This window comes from Seriola lalandi, unplaced genomic scaffold, assembly GCF_002814215.2.
Source record: "Seriola lalandi dorsalis isolate HSWRI2012SDOR001 ecotype SW California unplaced genomic scaffold, Sedor1 jcf7180002054769, whole genome shotgun sequence".
Taxonomy (NCBI): Eukaryota; Metazoa; Chordata; class Actinopteri; order Carangiformes; family Carangidae; genus Seriola; species Seriola lalandi.
The window spans coordinates 3,224-20,579 of NW_019525322.1; the positions used below are offsets into that span (position 1 = coordinate 3,224).

General features: G+C 41.8%; 2 protein-coding genes across 3 annotated transcripts in view; one reads left to right on the forward strand and one right to left on the reverse strand.

Annotated features, from left to right (window-relative positions):
- LOC111669077 (transmembrane protein 41A-B-like) overlaps nt 1-6,843 on the forward strand; it is an 8,081-nt gene extending 1,238 nt beyond the window's left edge. Inside the window, exons 2-5 of the mRNA XM_023425297.2 lie at nt 3,790-3,940; nt 4,117-4,278; nt 4,687-4,825; nt 4,920-6,843. Of these exons, the coding sequence (XP_023281065.1) occupies nt 3,790-3,940; nt 4,117-4,278; nt 4,687-4,825; nt 4,920-5,155 (688 nt within the window). The 3' untranslated portion in view covers nt 5,156-6,843. The remainder of the gene's footprint in view (nt 1-3,789; nt 3,941-4,116; nt 4,279-4,686; nt 4,826-4,919) is intronic.
- A 219-nt stretch (nt 6,844-7,062) lies between these two features.
- LOC111669075 (lysosomal cholesterol signaling protein-like) lies at nt 7,063-17,193 on the reverse strand. 2 transcript variants are annotated; one of them, XM_087179025.1, is made up of 20 exons: nt 17,095-17,193; nt 16,397-16,600; nt 16,023-16,170; nt 15,676-15,805; nt 15,380-15,558; nt 14,946-15,098; nt 14,720-14,787; nt 14,220-14,391; nt 13,963-14,118; nt 13,675-13,758; nt 13,234-13,357; nt 13,038-13,122; nt 12,597-12,684; nt 12,191-12,416; nt 11,872-11,949; nt 11,144-11,298; nt 10,926-11,021; nt 10,786-10,850; nt 10,510-10,647; nt 7,063-9,735 (listed from the first exon to the last, which is right to left on the reverse strand). In XM_087179025.1, the coding sequence occupies exons 2-20, from the start codon at nt 16,552-16,554 to the stop codon at nt 9,177-9,179; spliced, it is 2,862 nt and encodes a 953-aa protein (XP_087035151.1). In that variant the 5' UTR covers nt 16,555-16,600; nt 17,095-17,193; the 3' UTR covers nt 7,063-9,176. The 2 variants fall into 2 exon arrangements, with proteins under 2 accessions (XP_087035151.1, XP_023281064.1); XM_023425296.2 differs by having other exon boundaries at nt 9,601-9,793.
- Nucleotides 17,194-17,356: the final 163 nt, after the last annotated feature.

Consider the following 17,356-nt stretch of genomic DNA (forward strand, 5'->3'; position numbering starts at 1 on the left):
ACACAAACACACACCGCGCGCACACACACACACACACACACACACACACACACACACACACAGGTAATATTCAACTGACACAAGAGCCACAGTAATTACATGAATTAGGTCTTTATTTTAAGGAGAGCTGGGCATTATGCATTCATATTAGATATGTTTAAGTTTTTGAATAGTGCAGATACAGTGATTAGTTGATCAGTCAATTAGTTGATGGACAGAAAATTATTTGTCAGATAATTAATTTAACAGTTCCCGTTTCTCAGATGTGAAGAGTTGATGTTTTTCTTGTCACACATGATAGTAAACTGGTTTTTAGACTGTTGATAGGATAAATCAAGACATTTGAACACGTCACCTTGGGTACACCTGTTGGAATTGGGTTGGATATTTTTGTTCTCACATTTTTTGGATACAAAGAAAAAAAAACAATTCATTGAGAAAAATAATTGGCAGATTAATCAATTAAAGAAAATAATTGTTTGCTGCAGACCAAATAATTTGTTTACTATCACACATGACAAAGACAAACAGCAAACCCCCACATTTCAGAAGCAGGAAGCAACACCTTTGGCATTTTTAACTCGAAAAATGAAACATTTAAAATACTTGGTGACTAATTTTCCTTGGATTAATCAGTTAATCAGCTCTCCTGACCTCCTATAATGAATCAATGTCTACTTATGACTTGTGATCACAGGCTGTGCCCTTAATGTAAACTTGTTGTGTGCAGTTCAAACACAGTCAGTTTACTCCAGGTTGTTTCTTCTGACACATTATTAGCCCTGGAGGATGTGAAACATCTATTTTTAGGACCCCCTGGGGCTTCCCCATCATTCAGACTGGAAACTACTGGACTAGTGTCCCATCAGCAGTGTTGATCACCTTTTTCCTTCCCAGTGCATTCTGGGATATGCTCTGTGAGGATGAATAGAAGTAAAGGCAGCGAATGAAGGATTGATTTCTTTACATCACTTTCTTTTGCCATCAGAGTTTTGGAGCCTCTTTAAATACCAGTCGAGTCTGTTGTACTTATGTTTTACCTGATAAATGATATTATTGATATGTTCAATTTATTTCAGCATTTTTACACTAGTAGTCTGTAGGTCTCTCATACTAATATCATATATTTGAATTAAATAAAAAAGACTCCACTTCTCTATTCATACTCTCATAGTCACATATGATAATAATAATAATAATGATAATAATAATTAATAATTATGTCAGTACAGTAGTTAAATATAAAATGTGTTTGAAATTCAGTTCTCTTATTTCTCTCTCTCTCCTATAAACTCAGTACACTTTGGACTGATCACATTACTCCTCAGAATGTGTGTGTGCGTGTCTTGGTGTGTTCAAGTGCTTTTATGTATTAGTGTGTGTGTGTGTGTGTGTGTGTGTGTGTGTGCGTGTGTGTATTTTGAAATGTGCCGGACAGTAAAGTGTGAGGTTGTCTAGGGATGATAGAATAACGCCGACCCAAGACACTTTGAGGCCAAGACCCATCTGCGTGTCTGTGTGTGTGCGTGTACGTATATGTGTGATATTATTCATACTGTTATTTATCAAGTCATTTAACCACAGTGTGGGTGCACCACCCAATGAAAGACATTTGTTGACGTCCAGTTTGCTCAGTCTCATGTGTTAGTTGTGTCTCGATTACTGAGCTGAGACCATGAACCTGCGATAAAAAACAAAGCAACAAAGGAGGGAATTTAAACAACAGCTAAAATGTTAACTTACATTTAAAAAGTACACAATGCAGGGTTTACAGTTTTTACTATTGCTAATTAACATTTCTCTACACAGATTTCAGTGTGTCACAGAAATGAATCAGAAATGCTGCAATAGGCTTCAATGGTATATTTATATTTTTCTATTTTCAACTGCACAAAATGAAACTAAAGTCATTCTAGTAACATATTAGAAAACGATAATTATACCTACTATACTATACCTTCTGTAAGTTCTCATCCACATCAACTCTAATGTGCTCTCCTCAATACACTGGGAAAGAATGTCTTTGCAGCCCGGTTCATCTGTGGCGAGCGGCTTCTGCAGAAATGTGCAGACGTCCAGCGTTCATCATGTCGAAGTAAGTCAGGCAACATCCTGCAATGAGCTGTAAACCGGTGTTAAGACAATGTGGAAAAGACACATCATTCACGTTGTAGATTCAGCCTCACCTTTCCTCTTCCTCACCTGGCACAAGAGGTCATCGGGTCAGGAGTTTATGCAACTTTATTTTACTTTTTTTTTAATAAGTAGATGTAGCAGAATGTATCGAATGTCTAATGTACAGTCATTTTATTTGGGACATTTGGTGGCGGTTGAGTCAGTGTGAGAAGAGAGTAGAAAGTAGTTTCTAATTGTAATATACTATAATATCACAAAGCAAAGATGATATCACGGGATATTTTAAAATTTGGATAAAAATACAGAGGAGTCTGTCACTTTTAACTTTAGGCCAGACAGATGGTTACATTCGGTTAGATGACATCAGTGATCTAACAGCAGAGTGAAGATTTATAATTATCATATTAGCCCAGTAACCTGTTTAGTGCGATGCACCGGGAGTGTTGGTGTATGTGCAGGTCAAAATGCTAATCTGTCTTCCTCTGTGATAAAATTCAATTCAATTTTATTTGTCGTAACAAACATTATCTCAAGGCACTTTGCAGAATCATAGAGAGAAACCCAACACAATGAGCAAGCACTTGGCGACAGTGGAGAGGAAAAGTCTGTTAGTAAAATAAGATAAAAAAATTAATTGCCAGCTATTTAAATTTAATGAATGAGTATTTGCTGGTTTTAGTTCCTCAAATGTTTTTTCTTTTGGGTTTTGGACTGTTGGATGGAACAAATATTGAATTTTTGAATTTTTTATTTATTTATTATTTTTTACATTTTATAATCTTAATGATTAATTGAAAATATAATTGACAGATTAATCAAAAATAAAAAAAAAGGTTAATTGCAGTCTTATTTATTTAAAAAAACAGGACATTAAATATAATATGAGCTTCATATCAGTGTTTCATTGTGATAAAGTGGAGCATCACTTAGGCTGCCCTTGTGTGTGTGTGCGTATGTGTGTGTGTGTGTGCGTGTGTGCATGTGTGTGTGTGCATGTGCATGTGCGTGCACAGGAACAGAAAGCTTCTCATGGGGTTTTGCGTAAGCGATATAGAAAGTGCCTACGATGACACATTTTCCTCCTTAAATACTGCACATACATTCATGCAGTTTCACGTATCTGAGCGCTTACGCATCATCAACCTGCTGACCAGTGACAGGACAGGATATATCTCCTCCGACCAGTAGGAACGAGGAATGTTGAGTGTCAGAGCAGGTGGCGGAGGGAGCCGACATCTTGAGTTTCGAGGGGGGGGGTCCTCCTACCCACTGCTCAAGTCTACAGGCAACGGCGCTATTTCTGTCCCTCAATCAAATGTATCCTGTTACACACACACACACACACACACACACACACTCACACACACACACACACTTTGACATTACTTTCCAGCAAAGAAATAGTCACTATGAAAACTGTCCGTGGTGAGGTCGGGGACATGTCACAGTATCTGGGACGTGATGAAGGGCATTCTGGGAAATGTAGGAAATCAGTAACTGAAGAAGGAGATGAATCGGGTGGTAGGAAAGAAGACAGAACAGATAAGGGCATTATACAGAATATCTAATAGATATTGTACATCACAGATGAACGTGTCTCTGGAGGATTGATCTGTTATTTCCAGCTGTGTTCTGTTTTGTGTTTCCCTCCAGCCTGAAGTTCCCGTCGGACCTGGATGAGCTGCGGGAGCTCGCTGAGATGCTCAAGTTCTATAAAAGAGAAAATCACGGCTACGTTCTGCTGCTGTTCTGCAGCGCCTACCTGTACAAACAGTCTTTCGCCATACCTGGCTCCTCCTTCCTGGTGAGGGTGAACACACATGGAGGGATGACAAACAGAGCATCTCTGTCCTAACAAGCCATTTTGCTTTCTATTGATTTGAGTTTTTATCATCTAATTTCAGAATATTCATTCCAAGAATTATCCAGATGAATTTCTTAAAATTGATCCATCTGTTCGTGCTCCCCTCCCTCCTTCAGAACATGTTAGCCGGTGCGATATTCGGGCCCTGGGAGGGTCTGGTTCTGGCCTGCCTGCTCACCACTTCAGGCTCCACGTTCTGCTTCCTGCTCTCCTCTGTGTTTGGAAAGCAGCATGTGGTTCAGCTCTTCCCTGAGAAGGTGGCCCTGCTGCAGAGGAAGGTAAACCCGTCTGTTCAGCACCTGAGATCGCAGCAGTGGTTTAACTTTAGAGTAGGAGGCATAAGAAGTTTTAAGTAACGTGAGAAGTGAAGGTAAAAAAAGTGAAATTACAACTCGGCAGAACATAAATCATTTTTCACTGCTCAGACAAACAAGAGAAGAAAAGAAATGGTGCTGTACAGTAAATGCTATAAAGCCCTTTGAGCCAAAGCTGTGGTTGTAGATGTTGGTACATGTAGGTAAAACTGACATGGCAGCAAAAGGAAAAAAAAAATATTACGATTAAAATAATTAAATATTTTACTTTCCTTTTTTCAATCACCTTCTTATGTGTGTTTTTCCATTTTCCTGCTTTCTCTTTTTCCGTTTTCTCTCTCCATCTCTTTGTCCTTTCCTCTTTTCTGTCAGGTGGAGGAAAATCGTAGCAGTTTATTCTTCTTCCTACTTTTCCTTCGTTTCTTCCCTATGACTCCTAACTGGTTCCTTAACATCACCTGTCCCGTCCTCAACATCCCTTTACCTATTTTCTTCTTCTCTGTGTTCATAGGTGAGACAACACACACCTTAAAAAAAACAAAAACAAACACACAACACAAAGATCTGAAAATGTCAATCACTCAGCTGCTGCTCTCGCCTCCCAGGTTTGATTCCCTACAACTTCATCTGTGTCCGCACGGGCTCCATACTCTCAGAGATCTCCTCTCTGGACGACATCTTCTCCTGGAGCACGCTGGCCCAGCTCCTGGCCATCGCCCTGGCGGCTCTCGTCCCCGGAGCGCTGATCAAACGCTACAGCAAAGGTCACCTCAAGGTGGACGGCATGGACAGCAACGGCACCAGTCAGGCCGAAATCAAGCGGGACCGGAAGAGACGGTGATTCTGGGATGACATAAACACAACTTTGTGCCAGAAGAAGTAAGGTGGGAAAAAACTCTCCGCCGTGTGACCTTTTGTTCGCTCCAGCCTCGGGATTTTTGTAAGGTCACACCAGATGCTCATCATACGTATAATGGTAATAGTATGATCTGTTCTGAAAGTGTAGAAGTGTCTTCAGGTCGTGTTACATCAGACTTGAAGGTTACACTTTCCAAAAGATCTCTCACTGCTGATACACAGCAAACTTTTTTAGGGGAGATCGGCCCTAAATATCCTTTTATTTATAAAAAGAAAAAAAGTCTTAAAAGCTTAAAAGCTCTTGAGAGAGCTCAATGGTTCATTTCATGGGGAAAGATTTGTGTTACAGTGATAAAGAAGCAGCTTTAAAATGAATGAAATCACCTTAATTATCTTGATATAAGATCATTATTATATTGGAATTTATCCAGATATTGTATAAATGTAATACTCTCTCACTGACACGATCACTGTGATCTCAGTGAAACTGTTGACTGCTGTCACACTGGAAGTCCATGGCCGACCAAAGGTTTGCCTGTCACCAATAACCCAGTGTCACAGTGACGCTTAAGATTGTTGCCGTGCCTTAAAGCTCCGTGTGGTGGCGTTCATTGTAAAACATGTTTGCCATTGCAGTTGTTGTTGTTGTTGTTGACTCCTACAGGATACGTCAAACCAAATAACACACAGCTGCCCCCAAAGTGTTTTTTGTTATGCTCATAATGATCAGTCTGGATATCCCCACAGACCTTTGTCACTTTATGTCCCTTTTTTTTCTTCTTTGTTGATTTTACACTCTGCTGTGGATTATGAGACCAGACAATTAACCAGCTAGACAATAATAATCTCCTGCCCTCCGCTGTCATTTACAGTCACGTTTGTCCCCTCTCCTCTGTGTGTCTAAGCCCCTCCCCACACAGAGCGGAGGAGAGACAGCCTGTTACTTTAAGTGCAATAAAAGCTTTCCAACAAGTGTCATGAATCCCCCTGAAACCAACGACGGACCCCAAACGTCTGGAAGTCAAAGCCAAAATGTTTTTAAACGCACGCAATGTGGCGAGAGTGACGAGGAGCTTGTGCCGGCCGGAGCAAAGAGAAGCCGACAGCAAGACACACACACACACACACACACACACACACACACACACACACACAGTAACTCAGTTTGCAGCCAAACTTCATTGGAAAAATTTGTTCTTTGTTTTTGTTTTTTTTAGGACACTTTGAATTCAAGATTGAGTCTCTGTCTTTTCCCAAAGCACTTACTTTGGTGTCTTACTGTAGCTGTGGCTGCATTCACTGATGTTTTACAGTTTTACAGCAGCTCTGTGCCGATCGGCTGTGATCACCTCATGATGTTTCTATAACGCAGGGAAAAGTGACTAAAGTCAGACTCCTGGGAAATCAAAGGAGCTAATGCAACTGATTCCACAGCCTCAGTCAGTCGCCTGTCTCGACATAGACTCCTGTGAGTAGTCCAGTAGTCTGAATTTTGGGACTTTCTGTGCATCAAAGTTTCAACAAAGAAAAGACATGAATGACGTTGAATGATTGGTACTTTCTCTTGCATATTGAAGGTCACTGAACTGTGCTCAAATGGAAACGATCAGCAAAGCTTTTTGTATCCTCTTATAATCAGAGTTTTGTACATTAAACTTGTATCTAACATCACATTTTCCTAATGATTTGTACCAGTGGTTCCTCTTGAACCTTCAAGTGAGTCTGCACTGCATTCAGTTTGGATCTTAGGATGAAAAGAAATTCTCCAGTCTGCTCGTGGGAGACAAAATCTGCGAAACAACAACATGCGAAAACTGTGTAAAAATATAATGAAGTCGGTGATGTCCATCGTTCAGTTGCAGGTGATTGACTGACATGTGAGACCTGGAATTTTTTTGGATGCAAACAGTTTATTTGTGCCTTTACGGTCACACAGTCATTGACTCGGATTGACAGCAACACACTTGATTCAAAAACATCCACAGTTACAACACACAGTTAATCCTCACATTAAAACCTCTCGTGTTTTCTCTCAATACTTCCCAACACACACATCCCACAGGAACATTTTTCGTCATGCACACAAACACACATAAACAAACACACACCTTCACACTGGCTGAGGCAGGCACTCTATCGCAAAAACTCATCTCTAACCACTCAGTAAACACAAGGACCTGATGTGAATTGCATGAACTTAAATGTAGTTGTCAGTTGGCAGAAGACACAAAGATGGTGCATGTAAAATACAGTGTATGCACATGCAGAGGAAGAACAAGGATCCAGCAGAACGTTATGCTCTAGATGAAAGGTCAGGGGTCACACAATGATTAGGATTTTTGCTCACAGAACAATGAATACTTGAGTTTCTTGGAAATCTGACAACGCAACAAAAATATCTTCATTAAAGCATCAGACTGACATTAGTGTGATCTTTGTCTCTGCTCTCCTACAACCCTGCCAACACATTGTAAACTTCATAGTATCACAAATCAACAGCAACTTAACAGAAGAGAAATAGTTGTAGTGTAAACAGTTCAGTAGTGGTTTTGTGTATAATATGCAGTAAGCTACGTTCAGGTTCATAGAGACACCGTAGATAAAGGGCTCATCTTCTTGAGGTTTCAGAAACTTAATCTCACATCCTGCAGGTTCAACTTAGTGGCAACGAAACAACTTGAGTTCTTCAGGTTCGGCCTCGGCTGAATCCTCAGATCAAGCTTGTGCCACATTTGGCTGAAAAGGCATCTGTGCTAATTCTCCACCCTGCCTGAATGAATCCATTTACATGACCACAATCGCTCCCAAACAAATGTTTCACATCGACAGCGACGACACAATTAAATAACGCAAAGATAAAACTCATCTTTTGCAGCATCATCAGAAGACAAACATCCAGTGAGTTGCATAATTTAAAAACGTGATGAATGTTGTTATTCAGTCAGTGCAAGAGTTTCAGTGCCGAGCAGAAGTCTGTGCTGCTCTCAGTCATGCAAGTAGTCAGAGTAGACCAGTGGTTAAAAGACACAGCGTGCAAAATATCAAATACTGAAGTAACAGGCAGGTTCAGGATGATTTCCTATCTGAGAGAAAACATGGCAACATATAACAGAGCGAGCAGGTGAGAGCAGCCTGGCAGCTCATTGGCTAAGAGCAGACCTTCAGTACCATCAGTTTACTGGTCTGCTCTTGTTGTTTTCTCACCACTGGCACAAAAAATAACACAATATATGAGGATGACAGGCTGGTGAATGGCAACTTGTCCTTTTTAAAAAAACAAAACAAAACAAAACCAAAAACAACTTATTTCACACTCTGAAAATATTCATTGGCTCCCAGAAATCTAGATAAAAAAATGACTTTTCTGTCACTTCTTTGACAGCGATTTGATCCTGGTCACATCTCAGGGCAACTCAAATCAAAATGCAATAATCAAAGCCAGCTGAGTTCAGAGCAGCAAAAAAACTGAAACAAAAGAGAGTTAGAAAGGCTTGGTCCAGAGCCAGGAGGGGTGAAGTACTGGCAGGGAGTGCTTGTTTCGCCTTCTTTCAGTTTCCTTGTCTCATGTTATATTTGTGCTATGTGTCTTTTCAGCTGTAAATTTATGAAGGGGACTTCCAAGTCTTTCAGTAGTCAGAGCTAGAAATGTTCATTATTCGACCACAGGGTGAAGCCTGAGGGGACAAGCAAGCAGCAACCACCACGAGGAGCTTAAGACAACTGCCAATCAAGGCAAACATGCTATGAAATGTACCAGTTAATATCATCTTTACGGAGCAAATGAATCACAATTGCCACCATCACACACATTATACTATCACAAGGAAAGTTCTTCAGAGAAGATGTGGGTCTGTCTCATTTCCAAAGCCAGTATTTATGCTTTGCCACTCATCCATGGTAGTTGCTGCTTCGTACCCCCAAGCCCGTTTTTTCCTCCACCTCTCCGTCATTCCCTGTTTCATCTTTCTCCTCTTCTTCTCCATCTGATTTCCACTCACTTCCTGTCACACGTTCTGGCACCATCCCTCCCCTCTCTCCTGTGGGAAGTGGTACAGCAGCGTAACTTCGTCCCTGAAGCTGTGCCGACCTGTCAAATGATCCAACACTCCTCCCTGCTGAAGTCGAACGCCGTACAACTCGGCCTCGGTTCTCCCAGCACACAGACCCCGCTCAACCAGCCAGTCCACCAAGTCACTGCCCCGAAACGCACTTTCAAGATGGGATGGGAACGAAGCAGGACCATGCTGGTGTAGGTGTTGAGGATCAACTGGGTCATGAGCTTGGTTGGACCGGTGCTGGGAAATCTGCTCCTCTGGGATATCAGAGTTGGAAATATGAGCTTGGTGTTCAGTCTCGGGGTCCAGCTGTGGTCGGGGTGGAAGAGAACATTGGCTACAGGGTTCAGATGGATCGTGGGTTTGGTGAATCTGGTGCAGATTCTGTGGCTCCTGGTTTAGTTGCTCCTGAAGATCCTGATGCATGTGTAGGTACTGGGGCTGAGGGGAGGGGGTATGTCTCAAGACCCCACTCTCCTCCTCTAGTCCTCCTCCTCCTCCACCAAACCTGTCATTATCAGAGGAAGGATTCACCTGTCGAAGCGCTCACACTCTCCCCTGAGCCACTAGGGGGCGATGGAGAGGAAAGGAAAAGTGGAAAGGAGCAGGCAAAGGAAGGAAGGGAGGTAATAAAGGAAATATGAAGGGAAGAAAGGAAAGGATAAGGATTAATGAAGGGGAAAGGATAGTGGAAAGAAATGTATGTGTTAGAAGCAAAGCAAAGAAAAGCACCCAAGGATCATAAAAATCCAGCAAACATGTTTTAGTGTAGCTGGTAGTTTTTTTCATAGAGTTTTCAAGTGGCTAAATTTAAAATTCAACATCTAAAATATTTTAAGATTTCACAATGTAAACAAGGGGAAACAGCCTAAAAAGTTTTGCTATTTTATCTCTTTTGTCCTTAACAGACATTTCCAATAGCTGTGTGGCAACAGCAGAAGTCACGGCTACTGCTTCTTATTACTCTGCATCATCTGCAGAATTAAACATATACTGCAAACTGTGGTTAAAAGGTACAACAGAGTATAAATGTCTAAAGGCTTAACTTACTGACTTAACTAACTGTTTGATGGATAGAAAAAAACAGATCAGCAGATACAGCAGATAAAACACAAAAGGGATGCAAAGAAAAATCTAAGCACTTCAGATCCAAAGCAACAGAAATAAAGCCAGAGTTTACTTTCCACAGAACTGTACATATTGACATGTTCCTACAAAAGAGGAGACACAAGGTTCTGTATGACACACACACACAAAAGCAAACAAAAACCAGCACTCATACCTGCGTGTGTGTACTATGTCTTGTACACACTGATCTTTGTGGTAGCGGACAAACTGGGTGCAGGTGAGTCTGACCTCCTCTGGTACACTTGAGGGACTCAGATCCTCACTGTCCCTGCCGTGCCACAGGCCGAGCAACCTAACACAGACACACACACACACACAGACACACACACACACACACACACAGACTGTTCTAGTGCCGTGTCTCTGATTTGATCATTTATCAAAGGAATCTAAAAACCATGACGAACGAGTTGCTGAAGACTCTGCTCACCTTTTCTTGAAAGGCAAGATGATGAGGTGTCTGTCCAGACCAAAGATCCCAAAGGACAGGAAACCCTGAGACGGAGAGAAAAGGAGGTGAAATTCATAACAGCTCATTCAATGTACACACATACTTTACCCAGTCAGTACCTGTCCATAGTTTGCCACGGCACAGAAGAACTGTAGTTCGAGGTAAAGTCTTCCTGGATCTTTGTTAAACAACCACCACAGACAGCTGGACAGGTTCTACACAGAGACAGATTCACCAATCAGACAACAGAACATTTATCCGTACAGCAGCATGTATCCGGTATCTGATCGTGTTTTATGTACACACAAGTTTCCCCTACTGAGGACTTTATCCTCACCGCTAGCAGGCTGACACTGAGCAGCAGACAGAGCAGGACGTGTCTGACCGTCTGTTTATCATCGGTGGGTTGGAGCCCAGGTGGCGGCAGGTTTAGCGGTTGCTCTGAGGAGGAAGAACTCTGGTGCTGCCCGTCACACAGCGCCCCACTGTCGCCTGGAGAGGAAAAGACACATTACTGGTGTAATATTCCAGAGTGATTGTGGATTATTTGCTCACTTTTGGATATTTCTTTTAATTTTTTCATGTTACATAACTGCATAACTTTCATCACACTGACAATATTTGATGCTTTTCTATTTTAACTATTCTAACAACTGAAAACAGTGTGTCTCCCACTTTTGTAATGGTCTTACATGCCAGGTTGTGACAAAATAAAAGTGTAAAATTCAAGCTTTTACAGTGAAGTTGAGGGTGCCAGTTTCAAGTTATGAATTAAATTCTTAATTCTCTATTTTATTGTACAATTTATTGTTAGGATCTTTCTTTGTTATCTTTCATTTTGTAGAAGAAAACATGAACTTCTCTGTTTCATTTCCTTAATAACAGCATTAATGTGAAACAGAGCATAGAAGTCAACTCTATTCTACCAGGTTTTTGGACGTAAATCAGATTTGAAATTTTGGCCAAGCTAATTTAAAAATATTTTTCACATCAGTTCCTGCAAATAAAATGTACAACTTATATTCAATGGATATAAAATAAAATGATAACTTTTTAATTTGTTACCTGTGCTGTTTGTGTGCTCCCTTTGTGTGCTGGCTATCATGTCAGGTATGGTCTGGACAGGAGAGAAACTGTGGAGGTCTGACAACAGAAACAGTGGAAATATTTACTGTAGATCATCTGGTCAGTAGAGATTGGTTAAAGTTATAGAGTCATTTCAACGGTGCTTATATTTGTCCATTAAAGCTCTGTAATCATTTTAACACATTCAGATCACATCTACATTTTTGTTTCATTTAGGCAAATGTTAACCAACAGACAGAGGACTGCTTTCAGTCCAAATCAGAATAAACTAAAAGGTTTTAGCGAAGAACCCAGATACCTGAATTGATGCTGCAGGCAGGTGAATTTGCAGTGGGTGTCTGTTGTTGTGGTTGTTGTGGATCCTCCAAGCCACCAGGGGTCCTCAGCTCATCGTTGATGCCTGTTACTGCAGCTCTGCTCAGGGCCTGGTAGCCGCTCTGCTCCCTGTCTCCCTGGCTGAGACCCATCAGAGATATTGCACCAAGCACCAGACTGACTGCAAGCACCACTGCTGTGCTGATTATCTAGAGTGGAACAGAGCATTACAAATACTGCATTATTTTGAGTTCTGGGATTTATAAGAAATTCTTTGTTGAAAGTAAAAGTAGAAGTTAAAAGACAGACTTGAGCACAGCAGTAGTAAATAAACAGTACAGAATAAAAAACAGAGCACTATGTGGAGCTGCAGCAGGTGTGTTTCTAACCTGAGCTCTGCCATAGAAGAAGGCAGAGTCCATGGTTTCAGTCCTCTCTCCTGATATGAGAAGACTTCCGACCATGAGGAAGGGCACCCTACACACACACGCACGCACGCACACACACACACACACACACACACACACACACAATTTTCAAACCAGGCAAATTCCAAACATTTTTCGTTGTCTATGTAATTCACTTCCCTATTGTGTATGTGTTGTAGGGACCGTCCCTGTCCTCTATTCATTCCAAAATAAAAGCCTTTGAGCATTACATGCTCATCCATTTATCCTGCATATGAGAAAAACATGTCAAGAAAGCCTGAATGACAGCGCTGTAATTATCTGAGACCCTAGTTAACTGTGTCAAAAGTACACTTTAGTTTTACAATATACGTTATTATGATCTACAACGTAAATATGTTGATTTGAAACACTTTGACGCACCCCCAACCCAGAATCATGAACACTCCTGGTCGGAGTCTCAGCAGATCATCTCTGTTAGTCAGAGCCAGACACAGAGGGATTAAGCCTGAAAAACAGAACAAAACAACAGGTACATGAAAGCACCAGTGAGTACATACTTAACAGCTAATTTCAGTGCTGAGTCAAATGTAGTCTAATTACAAATATGCACACTTACCTGTCCAAATGTAGGTGCTGTACAGAGACCCATAGAGCAGTGTGAAGGTGAGAATTTTGCCGAGCAGATTATCCTCTTGTTTCACAAGGAAGTTCCACAGGATCATACTGACACACACCAAGAACTAGAGCAGAGAACAGTTCAGGAGGTTAAGGTAGAACAGGGAAGTGAATGTGAGCAGCCAATGTGCTCAGCTGACATCTCCTGATCTATTAACAGAGAAAAGAGAAAGACAATAACCTCAAAATATCATGATATAAAAGGTTAGGTTAACTGGCAAATGTAAACTGCCTGTTAGTGTGAGTGTGAGTGGTTTTCTGTTTCTATGTGTCACCTATGACTCTCAAAGATAAGTGGGTATAGTTAATGGATGGATGGGTGACTGTTGATGCACATGGTTTAGAGCACTTTACACAAATCAGCTGTTGGATGGAGACTGACCTGAGCCAGGAAAAGGTTTAAGGCAAAGAGGTGAGGAAGTCTGTTAAATTTCCTGCTGAGCAACATCACAGCGATGGTCCACACCTGAGAAGACACAGGCATATGATCACACTTATGACACTCATTCACATTATTTTCCATGCATCCTTTCACTTTGTGTGGAAATTCTTCCAGAACCACAAGGACTAAATAGAGTCTTTTAGTTGTCCTTCCTGTCAGCTTGACTGAACCACTGGAGGACACTGAAACATTGGTTTTGATACGAGATATGTCAGTAAACACACTCACCAGTGCTAGAAGACTGACAATGCTGATGTTGAAGCTAACGTTTTCAAGCTCCGTCACCAGCGGGGTCGGGTCCATTAGCGGGATTGTTAATAACCAGGCCGACACGTACATGATCGGTGCAGACAGAAACGTACTGATAACCATCCCTGATGTTACCTTGAGAGAAAGATAGAGAGAGCTTTATAGTTTATGGGCTTTGTTGGCATGCGACCTGAGCAGGAGACAGGAGGCAGGATTACAGCATCATCAGTACTTACCACCTCTAACTCCACGTTGTAGTGTGCAGCATAGATGGCCACGCTAGGTGCGGTGGGGAAGACTCCATATAGGAAAGCAAAGTTGGACAAACTGGTGTGGTTGGCACTCGTGCTGTTGACTCCTACGTCAAGAATATCCACCATGTCTTTACAGACCAGGGGCATCACCAGGCTGGAAAGAGGAGGTAGAGACAGGTGAAGCAGTTCTAGATGAAGAAGATCAGGCTGGGAACCACCGTCCAAATACTGATACACTTTGTCTAAAACCCCAGATTCTATTATCATTACACTGTCTAACATGGTTTTGGATGCACCAGCCACTTTGGCTTGTGGACACTGAATTACGACATTATTCTTCTGCAGTTAATGGTGGAATTGCACTGGACTGCATTATTTTATTATAATAATCTATCCCTAAATAGAGAAACGCAAACATTAGTAAGGCCACTTATATCACATATACACATACAAGCACCATCCCAGTCCCACTTACTACTTACAGCTTGGCTGTGATGAGAAGTATCAAGGCAACTCCAGTGTCTCTGGTTAGTTTTCTAAGTTGGCCGACCTGCCACAGAAACAGAGATGATGTTATTTATGTTAATATCCTCCATGTTTACACCAGCTTCAAAACAGTTGAAAACTAAGTTAAGTGGAGTAAACTAAACTTAAATAAAAATCTAAATTATCTTACATGAAGCTGCAGTAAGACTTAATTAAACTCACCATAGAGAGACCAAGGTAAAACAAGGCTGCGCCTCCAAAGGAGTTGGCCAGGCCGTCTATGAACTCCGACAACACAGCGGGGATACGCTGGCCCAAGGCAAAATGGGAGACAATTCCCACTATCACCATAAACACTATTGGGTTCTTCAACACCTGCAGGGGTGACAAGTGTTAATGCCATTCAAGCCTCAATGAGAGTAATCATTTGTGACTTTAGAAACTCCAAGAGGTGGTATCAAAAAGACATTGTTTTAGAAAGCTAAAAATGCAAAAATTGAGGCTTTAAATTGAACTTAACGTTTGTCAAACGGGGTGTCAATTAAAAAAAAGTTGAGTCCTCAGTTCTTACTTACACCCTGTCAGAGGGTTGGGATTATTATGCATGCTCTGGTTTGTAATTCACCATAAAAATCTACAACTAGTGCACACAATACCTGTAAGACTACAACTCCCAGGATGCCAAGAGTGCTGTGCTGAACATGGCTGGCCTGCCTCCACTTCTGCACCTCACAAAGAGCGAAGCCAATGGGATTGAGGAGCATGAGGGAGACCGGGGCAACTAGATAGATGTACTGGAGGTATTCTGGATATGTGCTCCGATACAAAGCATCAACTAGAAAATTAGAGACGGAAAGAGAGATGCATACTGTTTGTGTCTGAAACAGTGTTTTTCATCACTGACAATCTGTATGAGTAGTTTGTCAGTGTTAGTGTTTTGTGTCTGCCTCACCTATGGGGTATCCCAAGGCAAAGTCATTGCTCTGCGTAGCAAAGATTGCATACAGACCCGCCTTGCTGTACCTGCTGTCTGGACTGGCCACCATCAGTGTCAACACACATACGAGCACAAACACTGTCACCTACACACAGGATGGGAGCAATAAAGTCAGGCTGTGTTTGTTAGGTTCTCTATCACAGTACCATTTCACATCACTCCTCAATGACTTCCAAAGAGAATTTACCAAAATCTCACTCTTTGTCTGGAATTCTCTCAAACCAACATGATATAAAATAGAAAGTAAACACACATATTGTAAAAGTGTGAACACTAACGTAGGTACACGAAACTCAACCAACCTTAGCAACCAGGACGCTCCAGAGAAACGCCCAGATGACGTCTCCAAAGTCCAGCAACACCATGTTTTTAAAGAGCAGAGCTGGAAGAGCAAACTTAGACACAAAGTTCCCCAAACCCTTCGCCTGGCTCTCTGTGATGATATCTGCCCTGTGCGTGCGAATGGAAGAAATAACCATGAACGCATAAAAAGCAACAGAGGTTGATCACTAGCCACTTTCATATTTTGAATGGGTATCTCTAAAATTTCCACATACGGCACAAACCAAACATGCTGGCTGTATACCTGCAAAATGACAAGACTATAAAGACACACTGGGGCAAAAAACACCTTCAGAGGCAGGAAACTATATTTGTATATATATTAATAACCTACCTGCCGGCTATGTAGCCACACAATATGATACCAAAGCACTCAAGGAGAGCTGGGAACAGTTTGTCGATGGACATGTGGGCCCCAGCAGCGGAGCCCACAATGGTATTATGGGATATGTTCTTCCCATGGATCAGCACATAGTTGTTCGGGGTCTCCATGGTGACGATGGGCTGGGGAATGTCAGCTCTCTGGAGAAAAGCAAGACTGGAAAAATCACACAAATCAGTGGCAGGCAGGGGTGACTGTAAACAGGCATGATAGGAATACACTGCGCAGAGAATAAAGAGTGAGTAACTGTGCAAATTTCAATGTCTTAAACTAAAAGAAACCAAGACGAAGGGGGCTTTTGTCAGGGTGCCCAGAATCGCTAACTCCGCCTCTGCGCGTGACCCTACCGTTAGCCAAGTTACCACGAGTCAACACGCTTCATTCAATGACAGGAGATTTCTACAATCTAACTGACACTGTAGCAAAGTGATGTTAATGCTCTGTAACGTTAAACGACGTAAGAAACTATGTGCTTTGTATGGCAGCACCATTGTGACTGTCAGCTGACCGTTAGCGTTAGCCAGGTGCATGCTAAAAACATCAAGGAAAACACGGCGTTAGTGAAATCGCAGGACGCGATAATGTACATCTGCCATACCTGAAATGAATTAATGATTTTAAACGACTCGACCAGAAATTATATCGCTTACCTCTGTTACTTATAAGACCATCCCTGCTTGGACATATAGGAGACTCATATGTCTTGCTAGGTGAGCCAGCCAGTGTTTTCGCCGTTTGGGTGAGCGGCTCCTGAGTCTGACAGCTGCCCAGAGTGGCAACGCCCTGAAAAATGACTGACAGGCGATTCAGCCAATCATCACCAAGACACACTTCAAACTCTAACTGTGATTGGATAATGATTATTGCCCTGTGGCGCTGCATTCATGTAATAAGGAGATGATTAAATCTTTG

Bases quoted from the DNA above. Each gene is read 5' to 3' on its own strand.
- LOC111669075 (XM_087179025.1), bottom strand. From the start codon at position 16,554: ATGGAGACCCCGAACAACTATGTGCTGATCCATGGGAAGAACATATCC. The intron at 16,171-16,396 runs GTAGGTTATTAA...TCGCACGCACAG, and splicing joins TGTGGCTACATAGCCGGCAG to GGCAGATATCATCACAGAGA. The intron at 15,099-15,379 runs GTATTGTGTGCA...TCACCCCTGCAG, and splicing joins TGGGAGTTGTAGTCTTACAG to GTGTTGAAGAACCCAATAGT.